Source organism: Vipera ursinii (assembly GCF_947247035.1).
Source record: "Vipera ursinii genome assembly, chromosome: 4".
Taxonomy (NCBI): Eukaryota; Metazoa; Chordata; class Lepidosauria; order Squamata; family Viperidae; genus Vipera; species Vipera ursinii.
The window spans coordinates 24,252,648-24,275,477 of NC_139514.1; the positions used below are offsets into that span (position 1 = coordinate 24,252,648).

At 38.7% G+C, this 22,830-nt stretch overlaps 2 protein-coding genes across 3 annotated transcripts in view; one reads left to right on the plus strand and one right to left on the minus strand.

Moving 5' to 3' along the window:
- BRCA2 (BRCA2 DNA repair associated) overlaps window positions 1–18,666 on the plus strand; it is a gene marked incomplete at its 5' end in the record, with an annotated part of 41,237 nt that extends 22,571 nt beyond the window's left edge. Inside the window, 12 exons of the mRNA XM_083362430.1 lie at window positions 2,039–2,226; window positions 2,943–3,113; window positions 3,307–3,664; window positions 9,044–9,199; window positions 9,302–9,446; window positions 10,904–11,022; window positions 12,650–12,851; window positions 13,513–13,679; window positions 13,771–13,909; window positions 14,874–15,130; window positions 16,021–16,158; window positions 16,495–18,666. Of these exons, the coding sequence (XP_083218556.1) occupies window positions 2,039–2,226; window positions 2,943–3,113; window positions 3,307–3,664; window positions 9,044–9,199; window positions 9,302–9,446; window positions 10,904–11,022; window positions 12,650–12,851; window positions 13,513–13,679; window positions 13,771–13,909; window positions 14,874–15,130; window positions 16,021–16,158; window positions 16,495–16,947 (2,493 nt within the window). The 3' untranslated portion in view covers window positions 16,948–18,666. The remainder of the gene's footprint in view (window positions 1–2,038; window positions 2,227–2,942; window positions 3,114–3,306; window positions 3,665–9,043; window positions 9,200–9,301; window positions 9,447–10,903; window positions 11,023–12,649; window positions 12,852–13,512; window positions 13,680–13,770; window positions 13,910–14,873; window positions 15,131–16,020; window positions 16,159–16,494) is intronic.
- The window catches only part of N4BP2L1 (NEDD4 binding protein 2 like 1), a 33,836-nt gene that overhangs the window by 657 nt on the left and 10,349 nt on the right, over window positions 1–22,830 (minus strand). Inside the window, exons 2-5 of one of the 2 annotated variants that reach the window (XR_014492503.1) lie at window positions 18,663–19,491; window positions 16,094–16,135; window positions 8,650–8,825; window positions 2,024–2,186 (exon numbers count right to left, since the gene is read on the minus strand). Coding sequence is in view for 1 of the 2 variants with exons in the window: in XM_083362439.1 (XP_083218565.1) it covers window positions 19,317–19,491 (175 nt within the window). In the remaining variant the exon portion in view is untranslated. Of the gene's footprint in view, window positions 1–2,023; window positions 2,187–8,649; window positions 8,826–16,093; window positions 16,136–18,662; window positions 19,492–22,830 lie in introns of those variants that run through there. The other variant, XM_083362439.1, reaches the window with a different exon arrangement.

Below are 22,830 nucleotides of genomic sequence, written 5' to 3' on the forward strand. Positions count from 1 at the left end.
CATTTTTTCTCCTTTTTCCCCTCTTCATTTATTAATATTCCTAATATATCCAGTGGCATATTGATTTGGTTTTGACATAATATTAACAATTATAAAATGTTACATACCCAGATTTCAGATGTATGTTTCTCTTTTTTTATCCACAGCCTGAGGAGATCACTATTTGCTTTTAATTTTGATTAATCTGGATTATTGTTAATGACATATGGTGATCGTATATTTTGTTCTGAACTTAGATAATTTCAAATAATAACTTTTTTGTTCACAGTTCTGAGATTATTTTTTGCTTCTAGTTTTGATTAATCTTGATTAATTATTGTTAATGATAATATATTTTGTTCTGAACTTGGAGATTTCAAATATTAACTACAGCTTTGTCCTGATTCAGATTTAACTATTAAATTCAATTATGCTGAACTTAAATAAAAGTTTCTAAATTCCCTGTCTTGGCAGAAAAACAAAAGGTAAAATGAATGAACCAAGGCTAACTGCAGTTTGTTCCTATATTAATAATACATAATTTATCATATATGACTAGGAACATTTTCTATGCATGAAAATGAATGTTTTAGTACTATTTACCCATCAACATAATGCCTCAACTGGATTTTTTTGTCATTTTCTATTCTTTCATAAGATGAGAATGACTACTATTAGGTTTCTGAGATGCATCTAAATCCTCTAAAAAGATCCAAGAAGTCAAAGCTACTTATATTCCACAGATCTGATGTTTTTTGAATTTTTGTTTTCTTATTATTTTGTACTTTGCCTTTTTAACATGACTTTAAAGTGGCCAATGAAGTTATAAAGTTTTGTCTCTAAAGCTCAATATTATAGTACTACAGATACTAAATAGTTGGGATTTCTGGTTTTGAAAAACATACTGAGAAATATTCATAATTTCTTTAATATATGAAGCCGCTGGGTGAGATCATTCGTGGTTTCGGGGTGGGGTATCATCAGTACGCTGATGATACCCAACTTTTTCTTTCCACCCCAAACCAACCCAGCAATGCCCTCGCCGTGATGTCCCGTTGCCTGAAGGCAGTCCAGGTCTGGATGGGGAGAAACAGGCTTCGTCTCAATCCCGCCAAGACTGAGTGGCTGTGCATATCGGCATCTCGGGTCAACCAGACTATTCCATCTCTAATGATGGGGGGTGAGGTGTTACCCCCCGTTGATAGGGCTCGCAACTTGGGCATCCTCCTGGATTCACGACTCAATTTTGAAGACCATATAGGAGTCGTGACCAGGGGGGCTTTTGCCCAGGTTCGCCTGGTGCGCCAGTTGCGACCCTATCTGGACCGAGATGCCCTACGCACAGTCACTCATGCGCTCGTGACCTCCCGTTTAGACTACTGCAACGCTCTCTACATGGGGCTGCCCTTGAGGACCACTCGGAGGCTTCAGCTGGTGCAGAATGCGGCCGCGCGAGTTGTGATGGGGGTTTCCCGATACTCCCATGCAACACCTCTACTCCGCGAGCTGCATTGGCTCCCGGTTGCCCTCCGGGTGAGATTCAAGGTGCTGGTGATGACCTATAAAGCCCTAAATGGCTTGGGTCCGGGATATCTGAGGGAACACCTGCTGCCGGCATCAAGTTCCCTTCGTCCAGTGCGCTCCCACAGGGAGGGTCTTCTCAGGGTGCCGGTAAGAGATTGCCGGCGGACGACACCCAGGGATAGGGCCTTCTCAGTGGGTGTGCCTGCCCTTTGGAACCAGCTGCCAGTGGAGCTGAGGACTGCCCCCAACCTCCGTTCATTCCGCCGGGACCTGAAGACCTGGCTCTTCGAGCTCTCTGGCCCAGGCTGAGAATTAATCTTAATTTTAACTGGGGTTTTATTTATGCAGGGACAAATATAATTTTTTTTTAAATTTGTTTTTAACTTTTGTATCTTGGTTTTTTAATCACCCTGTAAACCGCCCTGAGTCCTTCGGGAAAGGGCGGTATATAAATGTAATAAAATAAATAAATAAATATACATTGAGCATGTATGCAATAACACTAAAATATTCTACCTGCCTTTTATCCTTGCAGTTGTATGCTTTTGGTGTTTCCAGGCAAAGCATAAAAATAAATAGCACAAATGCAGAAGATTTTCAATTTCTCATCCGGGATTTTTTCAGTGGAAAATATTTTCTAGAAGACCATGGAATACAGTTGGCTGATGGAGGTTATATTATTCCTAATGATGAGGGAAAAGCTGGAAAAGAAGAATTCTTTTGGTATGGTGTTCAGGATATTTATCTATGAGTATGTAATATGTTATTAAATGTTAGAATTACTAATGCTTTTAATGCTAGAAAATGATTTATATTTCTCAGTGCCTAGGCAATGCAGAAACTATTTGCTTAAAATTAAAAATGTGTTTTTTGTTATTCTCTCTGAAAAACTATAAGATTTAAGGGACTGTTTACATTTAATAATAAATCCAGAAACAACAACAGAAAGTCCTGGTTAAAAGCAAAGATCTTAGTAAAGATCTTGCTGTTGTAAAGGGAGTTGTGGCACAATTTAGAATGAAGGCTATTGCTAAGCACATTGGTTTGTGCTTAAATTGTAAGCCGCCCTGAGTCTTCGGAGAAGGGCGGGATATAAATGGGATTAAAATAAATAAATAAATAAATGTGAATGAGGTAATACCAGGAACCTCATGTATTTTGACTAAAATATAGAATTTTATAAGATAAATATGTGTAGATGCCTGTAGTGATTTAGAACTTAAATGTGAAAAGTATTAATGCAGGAGGTAACACAAAGTATCTCTACAGGACATTCCTTAGCTTTATACCACTAGGAGTCTAGGCTATGTTTTTATTTATCACTCTTTTCAAAACACATATTTAAAAAGTTGAATTATGATAGTTGTTGTCTTTTCTATGTTGAAACTCAGGCTTTATCTTCTTAATAGGTTGATAAATTTTCTGATAATTTTGTGCAGGGCTTTGTGTGACACACCAGGTGTAGATCCCAATCTAATTTCCAAAGCTTGGGTGTATAACCATTATAAGTGGATTATATGGAAACTGGCAGCTATGGAGGTTGCATTTCCACAAGCCTTTGCCAGTAAATGTTTGACACCAGAAGGAGTACTTCTTCAGCTAAAGTACAGGTAGAGTAAAGATAAAGATTTGTCAAAATGACTCTTCTGAATTTTATCTGTGTCTGTACAGCCTTAATTATCACTCTGCTTTCAGATGAGTCTGTTGTTTGCTCATTAAATTAAGTACTACTACTTAGCAAATCAATTGCTTCTCAAAAACATCCAAATTCAGTTTGAAAATATTTGTTCAATTTTTTTAAAGGTATGATATAGAAGTCGATAAAAGTCAACGATCAGCCATCAAAAAAATAACAGAAAGAGATGATGTTGCTGGAAAAACAATCATACTGTGCATCTCTAAAATTATATCATTTAGCACAAACATGCCTCACATTGCTGACAGTAAAAGCACCACTGAGGATAATAAAAAAGAAGTGGCAATCATTGAAGTTACAGATGGTTGGTATGGAATTAGGACTGTCTTGGATCCACCTCTTCAATCACTGTTATCTAAGCAGAAACTGTCAGTTGGCCAGAAAATTGTTGTACATGGAGCAGAACTTGTGGGATCTCAGGATGCAAGCACCCCTTTAGAAGCACCAGAATCTCTGATGCTAAAGGTACATTTATAACATGTGCTATGATTGTATTTCAAGATGACTTTTATATATTGTTGTAGAAATGGGCAATGATAAACATTTCTGCATAGTTGTCTCTTCTTTGTGTATTTTCCTTTTAGAGTTGTAGGTCTCCAGGTCAGGTAGCTCCCTCTCTCTCTCTGTTCTGTCGCAACCTACATGAGTCCTTGTTATGCTCACAAGGAAAAACCCCTCTTCCAAGAAACAGGCAGGAACCGTAAGACAAAACCAACCACTTTTATTCTCACAGACCTGAGTCAGTGTCCAAAGCAAACAAACACAGTCCACAGAAACACGATCCTTTGGCAACCACACCTTCCCTTTTATAATTCAGCCAAGGCGTGGCTTCCTAATGCCTTCTCCTTTGCCTTTGGAGCCGCCCCATTGCATTCCTCTGTCCTACTCGCTTCTCTTGCCTGTGTATTTGTGCATCCAGGATTTGTCCCAGCTGTTCTTCATCACTGGCCAACTCAGGCTCCCAGCATAGCTGTGTCTCAGCTTGAGCGCAAGTAGAGGGGCCAGGCTTCTCGTCCGACCATAAGTCTTGGAGCTCCTCAGAGCCTTCCTCTAACTAATGTCACTCAAGGCCCCTCCTCATCTGATTCCTCAGACTCAGCTGCTGGATCCACTGGCTGGTGAGGAATCACAACACTGTCCTGCACTGCAGGACCCTTCCCCCGGGTCTGCCAGGCCTGATGTGGTCGTGAAGGGAACTGTTCATGGAATACCGTCACCAAGGCAGGAGTATGGATGGTGGTCGCATCCTCTCAGGTGAACTCCGCTCCATAGCCTTAAATTGAGCCCCTCTATCTGAAACGACCCTTATCAGGGAGGCTGTGCAGCCGGAAAAACTGCTGGATGAACATGCGAATGATGGCAAGCCACGGCAAGGATGTGCCATCTTGATCAGCATGACCACCACCACAAACACCGTCGTGAAGCCAAAAGACAAGGGCAAGTCCGTCAAGAAGTCCATGGAACTGCCCCCCAGGGTCTTTTGGGTGTTGGCAAGGGCTGACGTAGACCTGGTGGGGTCTCTGTCACTGACTTGGCCTGCCTACGCTACCTGCATTCCTCCGTCCCACTCGCTTCTCTTGCCTGCACATTCATGCATCCGGGGTTGTTCTTCATCATTGTCCAACTCAGGCTCCCAGCACAGCTGTGTCTCAGCCTGAGCGCGAATAGAGGGGCCAGGCTCCTTGTCTGACCGTAAGTCTTGGAGCTCCTCAGAGCCTTCCTCTGACTCTTGTCACTCCAGGCCCCCTCCTCCTCATCTGATTCCTCAGACTCAGCTGCCAGATCCACTGGCTGGTGAGGATCACATCTCTCCCCCTCCCTCCCTCTCTCTTTCCCTCCCTTTCCCTCTCTCTTTCTCTGTAATATATGTATGTGTCTATAATTTGAGTTGCTTACAAATACTTAATTATGAATAGGGCCATTTAATTAAAAATGTTAATTGTGCAGAATAAAAGCAATCAGGGGGAACTATAGTATTAAAAAACAACCCAATATATAAAATGTCAACCAAACATGATAAATCTACATCCAAAGAGTACTCATTTGATTAGACCCAAATGCCTAAGGGAGTAAAATAGCGATAGCGCTTAGACCTACGTACTACTTCATAGTGCTTTACAACCCTCTCTCAGCAGAATCAGCATATTGGCCCCAACCATTTCGGTCCTCATGTTACTGACCTTGGAAGGATGGAAGGCTGAGTCAACCTTGAGCCAGTCAGGATTGAACTGCTGGCAGTCAGCAGAATTAGCCTGCAATAATATATTCTAACCACTAGCTTTTTGAAATGCAAGCAGAGTTGGGGAGACTTCTGTATTGGGGAAAGTCATTCCAGAGAGCCATTGAGAAGGCATACTATCTAGGTGCCATAAGATGATAATATTTGAAGGGAAACTGGAGCATGTCCTTCCTATGAGAATATATGGAGCAGGCAGATGTTCTTGGAAAAAAGTGGTCCAGAAATTAACCAGGTCTTTTACGTTTATTTATTTACGTTTATTTGATTTCTATACCGCCCTTCTCCCTAGGGACTCAGGGCGGTTCACAGGGCATATATAAATAACGGTACAAAAGTTAAAAGGAAATTAAATCAATGCCCAATTAAAAACAATAATACAATACAAAAAACTCCAAATTTAAAACCCATAATCCCCCATCAGGACAGACCAGCTAATTCAAATAAGTGAGCCTTCAACCCGCGACGGAAGGTTCGGAGGTCTGATGTCGTCCGGAGCTGCACCGGCAGTTTGTTCCATAATGCCGGAGCGCCCACAGAGAAGGCCCTCCCCCTGGGGGCCACCAGTCGGCATTCCTTGACCGGAGGCACCCTGAGGAGGCCCTCTCTGTGGGAACGCACAGGGCGGAGGGGAGTTGACGCCGGCAGCAGGTGGTCCCTGAGGTAACCCGGACCCATGCCATGTAAGGACTTGAAGATCATAACCAAGACCTTGAACCTCACCCGGAAGACAACTGGTAGCCAATGCAGCTCGCGGAGCAAAGGTGTAACATGGGAGTACCGGGAAACTCCCAAGACAACTCTCGCGGCCGCATTCTGTACCAGTTGGAGCCGCCGAGTGGTCTTCAAGGGAAGCCCCATGTAGAGAGCATTACAGTAGTCAAGGCGAGAGGTCACGAGCGCATGAGTGACCGTACACAAGGCATCCCGGTCCAGATAGGGCCGCAACTGGCGCACCAGGCGAACCTGGGCGAAAGCCCCCATTTTGTTATGTAGAACTTTAAAGGCGATAATTAGTATCTTGTATTGCACTCATAGCTCTATTAGGCACTAATATCAGTTATGTCACATGGTCATTATTGTTGTGATTCCGTGTCAGCCTGTGCTCCCAGCAGCTGAGTCTTTGGGATCTGAGGAGGAGGAAGAGGAGGGGTTTGGAGAGCCTTCGGTGTCGGAGGGAGGCGCTGATGCATTACAGGATTCTCAGAGGAAAAGCCGGGCCCCTCCAGTTGTGTTCATTATGAGGCTCAGATGTGTGAGGAGGGTTCAGACTCAGAGGAGTCACAGCTGAATGAGATGCTAGAAGCAGAAGGCAGTTGAGCAGAGCAGACCAGAGGAAGTCTATGAAGCAACTCAGCAAAAAGAGGAGAAGGCATTGAGAAGCCACGCCTTGGGGCTGTTAATAAAAGGGGAAGGTGTGGGTGGTGCTGGTTGCTGAAGGCAACCGTTCATAGAAATCCAAAGAAAATCCTGGTCTGTTCTTGCTAATCTTCCTGTTTTACTCTTGTTTGAGGTTTGAATCATTTATTCTTGTTAAGGAAAATATTCTGCTGCTTTTTTGTTTGAAAGACTTTATTATTTGGAACTGTAAATAAATTTCCAGCCTATTGATTTAAAAAGAAAAAACGGGTTGTCCTTGAAGCAAACTGGGACGGTCGTAGGCTGGAACAGAACAATTATAAGTTACCCATGTTGCTGCATTCTAAACCAGCTAAAGCTTCTGGATGGTCTTCGGGGCAGCTCCATGTAGAGCACATTCAAGCAATCCAGTTGGGGGGTGACCAAAGTGTCAGTAATCATAAGCAAGTCCTCTTCCTAGGAATGGATGAAGCTGATGCACAAGAAAGAATTGTCTGAATAGGGAACTGAAACTAGTTTGAATGACGACCTGAATGTCCTGAACCCAAAATGAAAACATTATGCTTCCGAAATCCAGGAGATACAAAACACGTTGCCATTCAGTCATGGTAGACTGAGTTGCAACCTGTTCTTCCCCATCCAGAACTTCAGTCTCCAGCAGTTGGGACAGAATCTTGACAGCTTCATTTGGGACAGCCAGAGGCTGAAATGTAAATTGTGTATCATCAGGGTATATTGATGATACTTCATCCATACCAACAGATATCCTCACACAGGTAGAGGTCTGAAGCACCCTGCAAAACAGATTTAGGACTCACCCATTGTTGTGATTCAGGGTCAGCCTGTGGGTTCGGCATTTGGGTCGGATGATTCAGAGGAGGAGGAGGAGGGGGGTGTTGGAGAGGTTGCTGAGGGGGTTGGAGAGCTTGCTGATGAGAGCCCTCAGCCAGGCCCCTCCCACCTGGTCACGACGCAGACCCAGCTGTGTGAGTCTGACAGCGTGGATGAAGATGACCCACAGCTGGCCCTGTTCAAGGACGCCCGACGCAGGAGGCAGTCAATCAGGAGTAAACAGAGGAAGGCAATGGGGCACCTCAGAAAGAGGCAGAGAGAAGCCACACCCTAAATGTATAAAAGGGAAATGCGTGGGAGGGCTGGTTTGCTGAAGGCAACCGTTTGAATAGTTCCTGTTTCATGGTTCGTGTTTGCTCTCTTTGCTCTCTTTATGTTTTTATGTTAATAAATTTGGCAGGCTTAGTTCCAGCCTCTTGCCTTCTTGTAAAAGGGGTTGTCCCTGCCTTATCTGCAGGGCCGGTAGCAGGCTGGTACAGAACACCCATTCTCCTTCCCCACAATACTGTCTAGAATTGGTCCCACATTCCCAGTTCCCTAAACTGGCTCAGAAGGCTATCATAGTTGAGGTATTGAAGACTCATAAGACATTAAGGAAAGCCAGGATGAATGCACTACCCCATCCTGAATTTGCCTAGATAATTGACCAGTACACCAAAAATCACCTCCGCACTTACCCAGTTCTAAATCCCAGGAGTACAGATATTCTTCCTCCAGGATCCTCTGAAACTGGAGGCTGAACACCACCTTAGGAACCTTCTCTGAAGGTTGGAGGCCGGATAAAAATTGTCCAGATTGGCTGGGCCAAAGAATGGTCTCTTGAATAGCAGGTGCACCTGCATCTTTCAGAACTTGCAGAAACATTTTTATCACCACTTGGATCCACCTACATGCACCCTCCCTGGAAGGATTAACAAATTAAGAGGCTTTGATTTAATTGTGTAGTGAAATCCTGGGGGAAAAACTAAGCTTTTTCGGAAACCAAATAAAATGTAATAGGTACCTGGACCAGCCTGATCCAATAAGGCTACTTCCTTGCAAAGAAGGGGTCAATTCCAGGGTCACTAGATAGGGATCTGTCCATTACAAGGGACAGATGGCAACATCCTCTGTCCAGTTCACATAGCCACCCCGCTAAGTGTCTTCAGCAAAATCAGAGTCACTTTTTGAGAAGGGCAGCTGTAGACATTAAGTAAATAAATAAAATGTACACAATTTAAAAATGAGTGGTATAGGCCATTTTTACTGCACTTACAATTGTTAAATATTTTTTTTCCTTCCTCTGAAGTTACCATTTGCTCTATAACTAGATGTTGTGCTATATATTTAAACATCTACATGACTACCAGGCTACATTACAAGAATATGTTCTGAAATATATATTTATTTTATTTTAGATTACAGCTAACAGTACTCGACGTGCTCGATGGTATGCCAAATTAGGATATCTTTGTGATCCTCAGCCGTTCTCTTTGCCTTTATCCTCATTGTTTGGCGACGGTGGGACTGTTGGTTGCATTGATGTCATTGTTCAAAGGATTTACCCTATGCAGGTAATTTAGTATATTAGTCTTCAATATACATAATTACTGGGATTTGAGAAATAAATCTTAATTCAAATGTGTGTCCTAATTTTCAACCAATATTTATTTCAGTGGATGGAAAAAGTATCAAAAGGGTCCTGTGTGTTTCGTAACAATCGGGCAGAACAAAGAGAAGCTACAAAATTTGCTGCAAATCGACAGAAAATATTAGAAGCATTGTTGGCAAAAGTACAAGCGGAATTTGAAAAGAATGATGGTAAAATAGACATCTATATTTTTGTTTTTAGAATGTTATTTTGCACATAAAAGAAAAATGTCTATTTATAGAGAAATATCTGTTCTCTGTTTAACTTTTGTGCATCACAGAACTATTTAGAAAACTGTACTGATATCTCTTTTCTTGTCTATAGATTCCAGCCCTTTAAACAGAATTGAGTTACTGAAATTTTTAGGTTTTGAAAAATTTGCATATTTTCTTAAGTATAGAAATATCTTGGAATGTAGTTTCTAGAACAATTACTTTGTATTCATTCTTACTATATGCCTGAATATTATAAAGCAATATTACTTGACTCATGTAATAATGTTTGATACTAATAGCAGTTAAAAAGTATCAGATTTTAAGTAAGTAATTCTTATGTAGTTTCTCCTTTAGAAATTGTTTCCTCTGGGTACTTCTCACTCCAAAACAATAATTCTGTCTTACCTATAAACCAGACTTACAATTCATTACATTAAGTAATTTATGCCTAGTTTAGAACATTAGCAGATCACATCCTATATACTTAGTCATTTAAATAAGAATCGCCCTCATATATTCAATAAATAATCTACAGATTGCCCTATCTATGGTGAAATATGAGGCAATATCATAAGGAATCATTTATTTTCTATTTAAGCTTACTAAAGCACACCATCTTTGTTTCTGCTGTATGCAGTGTTCAAACCAAGCTTCCATATATAGAGCTAACTGCTGTGTTTGATAGGGTTTACTACTGTGTTTATGAACACAGTAATCTGCCACCATGCTGTTATTATTTCAAATTAGATTGAAAACTGTGCCACTGAAGTTCTAAATTGATTTTGATGCGGAAATATGTTATCAGCCTTCTGATGAGTTGAAGGACTAAGTAACACAGGTTTATAGGATACAAATTAGGAGGTCAGACTTTCTGTTTTTGCAGGGAGAAAGAGTGACCCACACATGGAGTGAACACTTGAGTTTGGACTGGGTTGTTTGACTTCTTCCTTCTTTGAGCACTTAGCCACTTGCCAAAGAAGATATCTTCTTGTTTTGACTGAATTGATATCAAGAGTTACAGACAATGGTTACAGAAGATCAAAAAGACAGTGGAGAGAATGTTCTCAGTAGTGTTGCTATATTCAAAATTGGTACGCCTGCTGCCAATTCTTGATCTTTAAATAGTTTTTTAAAAAAATAGGGTCATCCTGTTTGGTTCTTCTTTGGGTATCTTTTTAAATGATGTTATAAACACAAGACAGTAAATATATTTTTGTTTTTAGAAACAACAAAAATGTTATTTGGAAGGATAATTTTTAATTAATTGGTGGTACCTCCTTGTAATCTATTATGATTTGTTTCAAATTCTTTTCAAAAGCTTACTAACCAACTTACGCTCAGTTCTATTTGATTACTGTTAACTAGGCATTCTCGGCAATAGTTATTTGAGACATGTTAATTTTTAAAAACAGATAAAGGCAAAAGAATACTGCGATCTCATGCTCTAACAAGGCAACAGATACGTGCTCTACAAGATGGTGAAGAGCTTTATGAAGCAATTATTAATTCTGCTGATCCATCTTATATGGAGGTAAGTTTTTTTAAAACAATGCTCGAAATAGTCATTTTTGCCTTTTTGCCAGAGGGCTCCAGTTTAAAACAAAAAAAGGAAAATAAGTAAACTGGATAAAACAAAGGAGGCACAGGTGGGAAGAAGCAGGAAGACAGAATGAACCCTCCCCCCTCCCCCCCCAAAGAAGAGATGGTGAAAATTCTATGAAAGAAATTTCACTTAATATTTTAAAGGAGCTTCATTCCAACCATTCTTACAAATATTGGGAAATTTAATGAGGACAAGTGTATAACTAAAAGTTCGTCAGCTACACCAAAATGTTTGGGGGCTTAGATTCATAGTTTTAAGCAGCCATTTAATTTCAACCCCTTGCTTAGTGCAGAAATCCACACTAAAGCACCTCAGATATTAACATATCCTATATACTGATGTCAGACTGACTGGTCTGTTTGTGCTTTCAATATCCCCTTTAGGAACTCTCCTCTTGAACTCCTCCTAAGAGATCCCACTTTCACCATTGCCCTGAATTTCTTAATTTTTTTTTAAAGTCCAGGTCCAAAATAGATCACTTTCCTTTAAAATCAAGAACTCCCTTATTACATTTCCCCCATAAACCTTTGCTATTAATGATTTGTATTCTTTGACTCCTAACATAGTTTATGAACCATGATTTATGGTTGAATGCCACAACTGAACCCAAGTATAATAGGGTGTTCAGTAACAATTAAAATGATCTATTAAATTCAGTACAAAATATTGGTATTATCTTTAAACTTTCGTAGGCTTTGAATCGCATATCACAATGACTTGGGCTTGATTTTTCTCTCTAGCTACTCCTGGTTTTAGAATGTACTGCTTACTGAGTTGAGGTAATTTATCTCCTTGTTGGGTTTTTAAAGTGTCTCCAAATTATGTTTTTTTTTAAACAGGCTTCTATGTTTTGATGATTTGGGTTTTAATATCTGTGGCTATCATTCTGTTTGTATGGTTTCATACTAATCTAACAAGGAACTTCAATAGCTGACAATATAATTAATAAGTAAGTGATACAGTAGCAGCAATAGTTTTTGCAAATCATTCCATTTGTGTTAATCAGTCTTACTTTAAGAGTAGACCTCGTTATTTTATGTCCAGTGGGCCATATCTGGCTCTTTGCCTGTCCCTTTCCAGCCCTGTTCAAGAATATAGGACAGGTAGACCAAGTAGAATTAAAAATGTGATATGTGTTTAAATCAGATTATGTATGACATTTTTTACAAAAAAAGTTCAGTATCTGTATACAAACATTATAAAATATAAAATTTTAACAATTTATAGCATGACCACTTTATTCTTTGGTGTTTTTAGAAACGGGATTAACACTGAACTGGTTACAATAGGAAGGTGAAAAAATAGACTCCCAAGGTTAATTTAATTTGGATTCTTTCACTGAATAGGAAATTGAAACTGATAGGCAAATAGTTGTTTTTGATTCTGATTCTACCTATATCTAAACAGACATGTCAATGATTAAACTGGAAAAAAATTACATTTGATAGCCAAACACATTCATGTATTTAATATTCCATATTATAATATAAATGAGATTTTTTTCTTTTTGTTAAGATATATGTAGCTGTTTCAGATTTACCACTGTTTATTGCAGGGTTTTTTCAGTGAAGAGCAATTAAAAGCCTTGAATAGTCACAGACAGATGGTCAATGATAAAAGGCAAGCCCAGATAGAAGCAGAATTCAGGAAAGCTGTGGAATCTGCTGAGCAAGAGAAAAACAGCCCCTGCAGAAGGGATGTATCCACCATAATCAAACTACAAATTGTAGATTATGGGACAAAAGAAAACTCAAAAGGTAAATACAATCCTAATCCACTCTGAAAGGGATTCCTTAAATATATGTAATATAGTATCTAAGCAATGCTTTATTCATATAACCTATTTGAATTCACTGTATGCCATCCGTTGATGCATTAATTGTAGACTATTCAAACAGTAACATTTCTAAAAGTAAATGTTCTTCTGTAGCATAGATATGAATCGATATGTGTAGTTTTTGTTTAACAATGAAATACAAGTAGACCTCAACTTACGACCTCAATTGGGACCAGAACTTCCATTACTACACAAGACGTACTTGATTTTATGACCTTTTTGCCACAGTTTTTTTTAATGAATCATATGGTCATTGAACAAATCTGGCTTTTCCCAATGACTTTGCTTGTCGGAAGCCAGCTAAGAAAGTTACAAATGGAGATTGTGTGACTCTGGGATGCTTCAGCTGTCATAAATAAATGCCAGTTGTCAATTACTCAGATTTTGACCACATAATCATGAAGACACTAATAGTTAGGCAAGTCATTTTTCAGTGCCATCATAACCAGCATAATGGTTGCTAAACAAATGGTTTTAAGTTACGGACTACCTGTATGGACAATGACCAGCAAGGATAATTTTTAAAAAGATGCACCATATTGTTGTCGAAATACAATCTGTATTTTTAATTCTAATCTTAGAAGTTATACTGAACATCTGGCGTCCATCCTCAGATGTTTGTGACCTCTTAAAGGAAGGAGGCCGATATAGAATTTTATATTTATCTGCATCTCACTCGAAAGGCAAGTTGAAAACCAACAATATACAGTTAACAGCTACCAAGAAAACCCAGTATCTACAACTGCCAGTAAGTGTTCTTTAAGTAAGACTTAAAGTGAGCTACTTAAGTTACATGTTTTATGTAATTTTCATAATATTATTATCCATAATGTTATTAGGTTTCTCAAGAAAGTCTATTACAAGTTTACAGACCAAGAGAATGTCTGGTATATGGTAAACTACTGGAGCCCTCCTTCCGACCAGCTTGTTCTGAAGTCGATTTGGTGGGATATATAGTTTGCATGACAAAAAGAGCAGGTATGTTACATATTGTAATCACACTTATTACATATATAAGTAATTATATATAAGTTCCAAATTGGTATCTTTAAAATCATTTTTTCCTCCCAAACTGAAATGTAGAAGTTATAAAAAATTCTTTGAAGTTTTACATAAGTGATAAAATAACTCACCTCATGACCTGGGTAGAATGGATACATTCTAACTCAATTTGTTTATGTAATATATGGTGAAAAATCACTGGGCTTTTAAAGTTTTAAATTAATTGCAATATATATTTATTGCAAATTAAAACTCTAGATCTAGTTAAAAACAGAAATCATAAAGAAACCATATAAACCAATCCGTTAAATTTTTAACATGATCATGGACCTGCATCAATATAAACCAAGGATATCCATCTACAAATCCTAATATTTTAATGGTGTATCCCTTTCACTATACCAAGCTTCTGATATTCCATGGACCTGTGTTTACTTTCTTTAAATTGGGTTTCATAATGTCTGAAAATTTAAGCACAGTAGGATTATGCATTTAAAAAAAAGAATGGAGTTACTTTTTAAATGTATGATGTTATTGTATTGATTTTCACAATTGTTTTTGTTTGAATTGCATTTGCTTTTCTTTAGTGGGAATTGTGGTATTGAGTTTTCCATTTTGTAGAAATTAAAAAAATACTAATTTGATGGGTTTGGCAGAAACAATTTGCTTCTTCAGTCCATTTGTAAACAAACAAGGTGAGCCTTAACGAACAGCTGAGTTAAAGGGCAGGTCAGTAGGATTATTAGGTGGTAATGGCAGAATGCAGTATAGGGGAAGAGTTGGCATCAAAGGACCTGTTGATTACTCTTTTTTCCTTTGCATTCCTGCTGCGCAGTGGTAGCTGGGAGTAGAGGATTTTTTTATTTTGAACTTCCAAGATGGCCAACATGAAAAATATAATGTTAAATCCAATAAGTTATATGTTTCATTTTTTACATAGGTTTTTCTACATTGGTGTATTTGTCAGATGAACATCATAATATAATAGCAATCCAGATTTGTACAGATCTCAAGCAGCTTGCTATTGAAGATATAATCATTCCATCTGCATTCATCTCTGCAACCAATCTTCAGTGGCGACCTGAATTTAAATCAGATATTCCCACCCTTTTTGCTGGAGAGCTTTCTGCATTTTCTTCAAACCCAAAGGAAAACCATCTCCAAGAAATATTTAAAGAATTTAAAAATACCATTGAGGTAAAGTTACTTATTTCTAAAGAGCAGTTTACATTCAGTGCATACAGTGCACACATTATTTTTTTGTGATGCAGATTAAAACTGTATTCCACAATTGATTCAATAAATGTCCACATCATTTTTTCTTTTCTTTTCTACAACCTTCCTCATTCCCAAAAACCCCTTGTGGAAATGAATCTAAATGCTGCACAGTCCTACAGATAAGTTTTCATTTAACAACCACTTGTTCAGCAACTGTTTAAACTTATGACAGTGCTGAACAAGTGGTAGTTATGACTGATCCTTGTATTTGTTGGTTGTAGTTTGCCTGCAGGTCACATCTAGGTGCTTGATGCCCAGCTCACAATATCAGTGTTGCAGTGTCCCAGTCAGCTGATCACCAATTGCAACCTTCTTGTCAGTTTTTCACGAGTACAAATGATGGGAAAGTCATCAGGAGTTCGCAAATAGTGATCGTGTGAGGTCCTCACTTAAAAGGCCATGACGATTTAATAACAGCAATTCTAAGTGCTGAAAACTGTGTCACTAAGCAATGAGGTCACATGCTGAGGTGGTCTAAAGTCACGGCATTTAGCAACAGAAATTCTAGTCCCAATTGCCATTATTGATGATTATATTTCATTATTTAAAAAACATGTGTTCTGTAACTCCTGACATTCAAAAATAAGGTATTAGTTGCATACTTCAAATAATTTCATAAAACATGTATTGATACAACACCTGAAATATGTGTTATTTCATTTTTTGTTGTTTTGTTTTTAGGTTGTTCTCTCCCCAGAGTTGTATGTCAATTGGATAACCATATAGACTTAAATAATAATTAAATATATTATCCACACTTTACCAGAATATAGTTATTATAATAGAAAAATATTGTTTTTGTGTTATAGAACGATGGGTGCTTTAGCAAAGATGCAGAATACAAAATCATGAATTTGCTAAAATCAGATCCCTTGCAATTACCCAATTTATCCAAAGAATGTGGCTTGGATCCTCCCTGGAAATCTGATGCAGGAAACAAACAAGCAGTAAGTTTATCAAAAGAACAATTTTATAAATGGTGTTCAAAAGTAAATTATTCTATGTTAATTGGACTTCCTATCAAGAATTGCAATTAAAATGTTTTAAGGCATTTCATAATCCTACATAGTCACTGCTGAAAATTCTAGGAGTTTAAAACACATTTCCAGGGCATATAGACCAGGACTATTGTCTTATACTCATTTAAATATTTGGTAGAGACAAATATTGCTTTGAAGGGAGTTATTTTAAAAGCATACATATCTAAAGAGAAAGGCATATTATTTAGTTCAAATGTTTTTAGTGAGTAAAAGTAGCTTATAATTTGTTGTTGTCTTTTTAAGATTACAATTCCCAACAGTGAACTAAGACATCAAAGTCCTCTGACCATTGGAAAGTCAGACATAAAACCATCCTTTTCTCTTGGATCTGCAAAAGTGACACTAGATCTTCAAGAAACTCCAAAGAACTATAAGAAACGAAAGGCAATGGACCTGCTCAGTCGAGTACCTTCCCCTCCACCTGTGAAACCAATCTGTGCATTTATTTCACCATCTCTAAAAAAAGCATTTCAGCCCCCTCGAAGCACCTGTACCCAGACCAAAACATCAGTTAAAAAAACTGAAAGTAAGAACCACAAATATCCACCGGTAAAGTTAAATAGGACTGATTTTGCTCCTGAAAGCAATTTTGTTGCTGATGAGGAACTTGCAATGATAAATACCCAAGCCCTCTTAAGTAATTTTTCAGAAGAGCAAGGAGTGGGTAAAACTATACATGTGATATCCAGTACATGATGCTGCAAATAAGCTGATCACTCTGTCCAGCCTGCTAATAAAAAAACACACACATATGCATCAGGGTAATACCAAGGAAAATTAATTCCTACAAAAGAAAACAAAACAGTTCATTATGGCAAAGGAAATGTTACAGAGGCAAAGAAAATAATGTCACTGTTAATGTGGTTTGTATTTAATATGTGAATTACCTTTTAAAACTCAACGTTTATTACACATTTTAGCTCAAAACAAGCATTTTAAGACATTTCAATAAGAACAACTGTTGCAGATTCTTGACATATAAACCACAGGTACATTTCTGGATCAGACGTTATTAGTTTCAAATTTTTATCTCAAATTTAAAGTTTTCCAAATATTCAATGCATCTTATGTCAAAGTTAGCTTTTGCACAAATGGCTTAACACAAAAATAGATAAAAAGGTTGCAGAAATTGATTTTTCTTGTTTTTCTTTCATTTATAAAGATGCTCTATAAACAGTTATTCTAAACAGTGTTATATGTATCAGAGATTGTCAAAGGGACTAATGCCCAAAATTGAACAACCGGACTTTATTGTTTTATCAATTTGACTATTAAAATAGCATCAAATTATCCTCTTCCCTAAAGAAGGGGAAAAAAGAAAATGATCCCTAATCTTTTAATATTTACAAATGAGAATGATATCACCTGATCTATAACTTATTTCAGAAATATTTTCAGGGATCCTTCCACTAACACTGGGGAAATAAATACAAATAATTTTTTTGTTGCAAGGAACTGAGTTCTGCAAAAAGATACATTATTACTGCAGTGATCTCTAAAGCCTAATGACAAATATGTCCCTGAACACTAAACTATCTTTATAAAGTAGTACAAAACTATTACAGTAAGCAGTTTCCAAGTATGAATACAATGATCATTATCTGTATATGTGTTTGCATAAAATAGCCAAAATTTCATAATAAAACATAATATCCATGATAAAAGTTAAATGCATTGCAAAATGATATGCTGAATCCCTATCATATTTAATTATATCATCTTACTTGTTTGATATGCTTTACAAATTTCATTGTGCTTGGGTGCCTAAAATTGGAACCTGTTGGTAGAAGTCTCCCTAAAGTATAATGAACGTTTAAAAAATAATAGAATGTTCTGGCTAATTTTTAAAGAATTAATAGAAACCAGATCAAGAGAAAAAGAATCCAGTTTATGCTATAAAGTGAAAAAGTTTTTAAAAAGGAGAAAAAAATTATTCTTTCAATCGATAGCAGCGGTAATAATTTCAATATTTTGGTTTTAGCCACTATTTAGTTTTTAACATTTATGCTGGTTTCTGACTCACATCTAAAGTAGTTATTACTTAATAGGAAATTTGAAATGCATGTTTTGGTTTCACAAAGACCAAAGTCTACAAAATTATCATTTCTGTAGAATAACAATCAACTGAGGTTGTGCTTTTGCTCTGGTTTTTTTTTAGCAAATTACTACCAGATATATAAAATCCATCAGAACCAGGAATTCAAAATTAGAGGTCTAATGAAGCACCTCATCTCTTTGAACAATAAAGTGCACTGAATAGGATTTTTTAAAGGGAAAATCAAAAAGCAGAAAAGTAAAAGAAGCTACATACCATGGATACACATTTTAAAAACAGAATCTGAAAGACAATCTATAGGACTTAAGAAACAAGATCTTACGGCATATACTACTTAACAACTATTACAATTTACCTGTACTACTTCTGGGGATTTCACAAATTGGTGGCGGTTTGGGCTTCACAGTTTCCTTATCCTGCAGCTCAAAAGCTTCAATCGCACCCATTCATAAAATGTTTGGTTCTGGTTCTCTTGAAGGTTCAGCCTTCTGGTAAACTGAACACAGTCAGACTTGGACACTGGTAAAGCGCAAATAGAAAACGTTTCTGCTATTTGACTGGAGTCCTATTTTTGGCCTTAGTGAGAAATACAGCACATTTATGGCTGCTGCTACCACAGAATTGCTCGATAGTGTATGAGGATTTGGAAAATATCATATATCATAGTTAGCATTTTAATGCCAACAGTCAACATGGTATTTGGCTGACATGTGTAGACCTAAATAGGTGCCACCCTCTAATTTTTTGGGTGAATATAATGCCTAGTTTTAAAACAATTGCAGAAAATAAACTAAAAATGTGAAAAAAACAACAGATTATGGTTCATATTTAAATTATTTCTTCTATAATTTTCTTAAAAATCTTCAAGAATTCTGGAACATCAAGCTTAAATGGGTTAAGACCTATTTAGTTCAGTAGAAAAATAGAAAATTACTAGGAATCTAAAACAATATACTAATTGATAGAATCTATAAAATCCCACTAAGTCTTCTATTAAAATCCTTCAGTTTCATGACCTATTCATTCTGTTGTTGGAAAACGCTGAATTCAGACGAGAATAACGTCCAGAATTGCAGTATCTGGCTGGTTCTTCAGAATGAAGCACTGTATGGAAAGTAACATCATGCTCATATTCGTCTTTCATCCATTGTATTTTCTCAAATGGAACACCATGACGATTACGTCTATAAAATAAAAATACGTCAAGGAAAACATGAGAATATTAATTGCCCCGATCCATGCATTACAATTTTCCTTGTACGTGGTTTTCAAAAAAATAGAACCTCATACATAGATTCAGAAGGCAAATTTCCTGTATGTACAGTCAAAGGAGTTAGTCCATTAAATGTGTATATGGGTATGGTTGAGATTATATGATTATATGCTGATTAAGAGATCAATAGAATCACTCCCTCTAATGTTGAATACAACTGTATCCAACACCTATGTGATCAAACTGACCATTGAGAAGCAAGAGAACAGGGTGCTTTTCAGCAGAGGACTCCCCAGAATCACAGAAGAAAGAAAAAGGCTGCAAATTAAAAACTCAATTGTATTTTTAGTAAGAATGGAATGCTGACTAGAGTGAAAGAAAAGAACTAGTTGTTACATCAAGCCCCTAAGCAATTTAATACGTTCAGTACAAGCAGAATCAAAATTGATCTACTAAAGAAAGGAAGAGAGTTATCTGATTATCTGTATGAACTTTAACATTTTTGTTATTTTAAGAAGAAAAACATGAACACATCAAGTGATAATTAGCTATAGGAAACAACCCCAAATTAAAAACATACTAGAGAAAAATAGACCCATTCTCAATCATTTTATAGGATAAAAGATAAATAATGGGTTTAAATTATACAAAGGCAATTCCAGATGAATCTTGGGCAAAAATTCTAGGTAGTAAAATTGGTTCAGCAGTGGAACCAAGGGAAGTGATGTGATTTGACCCGGCACAGATCCCGTTGGTCTCCATGGTTTTCTGCGGAGCTCCGGGAGATGAAGCGTCGGAAACGGGGTCTAGAGAGCGGTTGGAGGTCCAGCCATTCCGAATCTGACCAATTGCAGCTAAGAACCTTTATAAGGTCTTATCTTGCTGCGATGAGGACGGCGAGGGCTAACAGGCCGCCCTGTTTAGGGTGACTCGCTCCCTTCTTAACCAGGAGGTGAGGGAGGATCCCTAACAGGGACAGGCTGAGGAGTTTAGTCATCATCTGATGGACAAAATCGCTCAGATCCAGGCCGGCTTGGACTCTGACTGGGCGGAGTCTGATGTGGAGGAATCAGACGGTCTTGAGCATGTTATCTGGACTGAGTTCGATCCTGTTTCCCCTGATGATGTGTACAGGATCATGGGAAGGCCGAGCACCACCTGTTTATTGGATCCGTGCCCCTCCTGGCTGGTTTATGCGGCTCGGGAGGGGACACGAGGCTGGTTCCAGGCAGTAATAACTGCTTCTTTGAAGGAGGGTGTCTCAAAAAGCCTGTCCTGGACCCAGCTGTTTTAAATAACTATCGTCCAGTCTCCAACCTTCACTTTCTGGCGAAGGTTGTTGAGAGTGTGGTGGCACATCAGCTTCCTCTGTTCCTGGAGGAAACTGATTATCTTGACCCGTACCAATCGGGTTTCAGGCCCGGGCACAGCAAGGAGACGGCATTGGTCACGCTGGTGAATGATCTCTGGCGGGCTCGGGACGGGTTGCTCCTCTGTCCTAGTCCTATTAGATCTCTCAGCGGCTTTTGATACCATCGACCATGGTATCCTTCTGCGGCGTCTCAGGGGGTTGGGAGTGGGAGGCACCGTTTTACGGTGGTTCTCCTCCTATCTCCTGGGTTGCTCGCAGTCGGTGTTGACTGGAGGGCAGAGATCCGCCTCAAGGCCTCTCATTTGTGGAGTTCCTCAGGGGTCGGTTCTCTCCCCTCCTGTTCAACATCTACATGAAGCCGCTGGGTGAGATCATTCGTGGTTTCGGGGTGGGGTATCATCAGTACGCTGATGATACCCAACTGTTTTTCTCCACACCAAACCAACCCAGCGATACCCTTGCCGTGATGTCCCGTTGCCTGGAGGCGGTCCAGGTCTGGATGGGGAGAAACAGGCTTCGTCTCAATTCTGCCAAGACTGAGTGGCTGTGCATATCGGCATCTTGGGTTAACCAGTCTATTCCACCTTTAACGATGGGGGGTGAGGTGTTACCCCCCGTTGATAGGGCTCGCAACTTGGGCGTCCTCCTGGATTCACGGCTCAATTTTGAAGATCATATAGGAGCCGTGACCAGGGGGGCTTTTGCCCAGGTTCGCCTGGTGTGCCAGTTGCGACCCTATCTGGACCGAGATGCCCTACGCACAGTCACTCATGCGCTCGTGACCTCCCGTCTAGACTACTGCAACGCTCTCTACACGGGGCTGCCCTTGAGGACCACTCAGAGGCTTCAGCTGGTGCAGAATGCGGCCACGCGAGTTGTGATGGGGGTTTCCCGATACTCCCATGTAACACCTCTACTCTGCGAGCTGCATTGGCTTCCGGTTGCCCTCCGGGTGAGATTCAAGGTGCTGGTGATGACCTATAAAGCCCTGAATGGCTTGGGTCCGGGATATCTGAGGGAACACCTGCTGCCGGCATCAAGCTCCCTTCGTCCAGTGCGCTCCCACAGGGAGGGTCTTCTCAGGGTGCCGCCGATAAAAGACTGTCGGCGATAACACCCAGGGGAAGGGCCTTCTCTGTGGGTGCGCCTGCCCTCTGGAACCAGCTGCCCATGGAGCTTAGGACTGCCCCCGACCTTCGCACATTTCGCCGGGACCTGAATACCTGGCTCTTTGAGCTCTCCGGCCCAGGCTGAGAATTTTTAACTGGGTTTTTTTAATTTTAGGAATAATTTAATCTTTTTAAATTTGTTTTTAACTTTTGTACTGGTTGTTTTAAATACCCTGTAAACCACCCTGAGTCCTTCGGGAAAGGGCGGTATATAAATCTAATAAAATAAATAAATAAAATAAAATAAATTTGCTTCAATAGATAGAAATCCTCAGATTGCAATGTTTTAATTTAGATTCTTGCCCTGAGCAGTGGGTTGACCTCGGTGGCCTAAATAGTTCCTTCCAAATTTATGAATATAAAGCTCTGGATATGCTTCGTGTGAGATATTTCACACAGAAGAAAAAAAATCATGCTTTCTCAGTTGCAGCTTTTGCTCCTAACTTTCTCATGGTTAGGAGTCTAAGAGAGATTAACATTAATAAGCTCATACTTCATCAGAAATCATGCCAAATAATTACCAATTCAAAAATAACATTGAGTTTTTCCCAGATTTCTTACTATTCAAATCTCATTATATGTTTTATTAATTACTGCTGCAGGTTTATTTTTAAATACAAACATCTGCTATTTGTAGATTGCTATATTTACAAGATATTTTCAAACACTGAAAATTATGTTTAAATGGGATACTTACTCCATTTCTGACACATGATATATAAGTGACATAGCAATCATAGATTCAAGGTCACAATTTTTGCAATATATC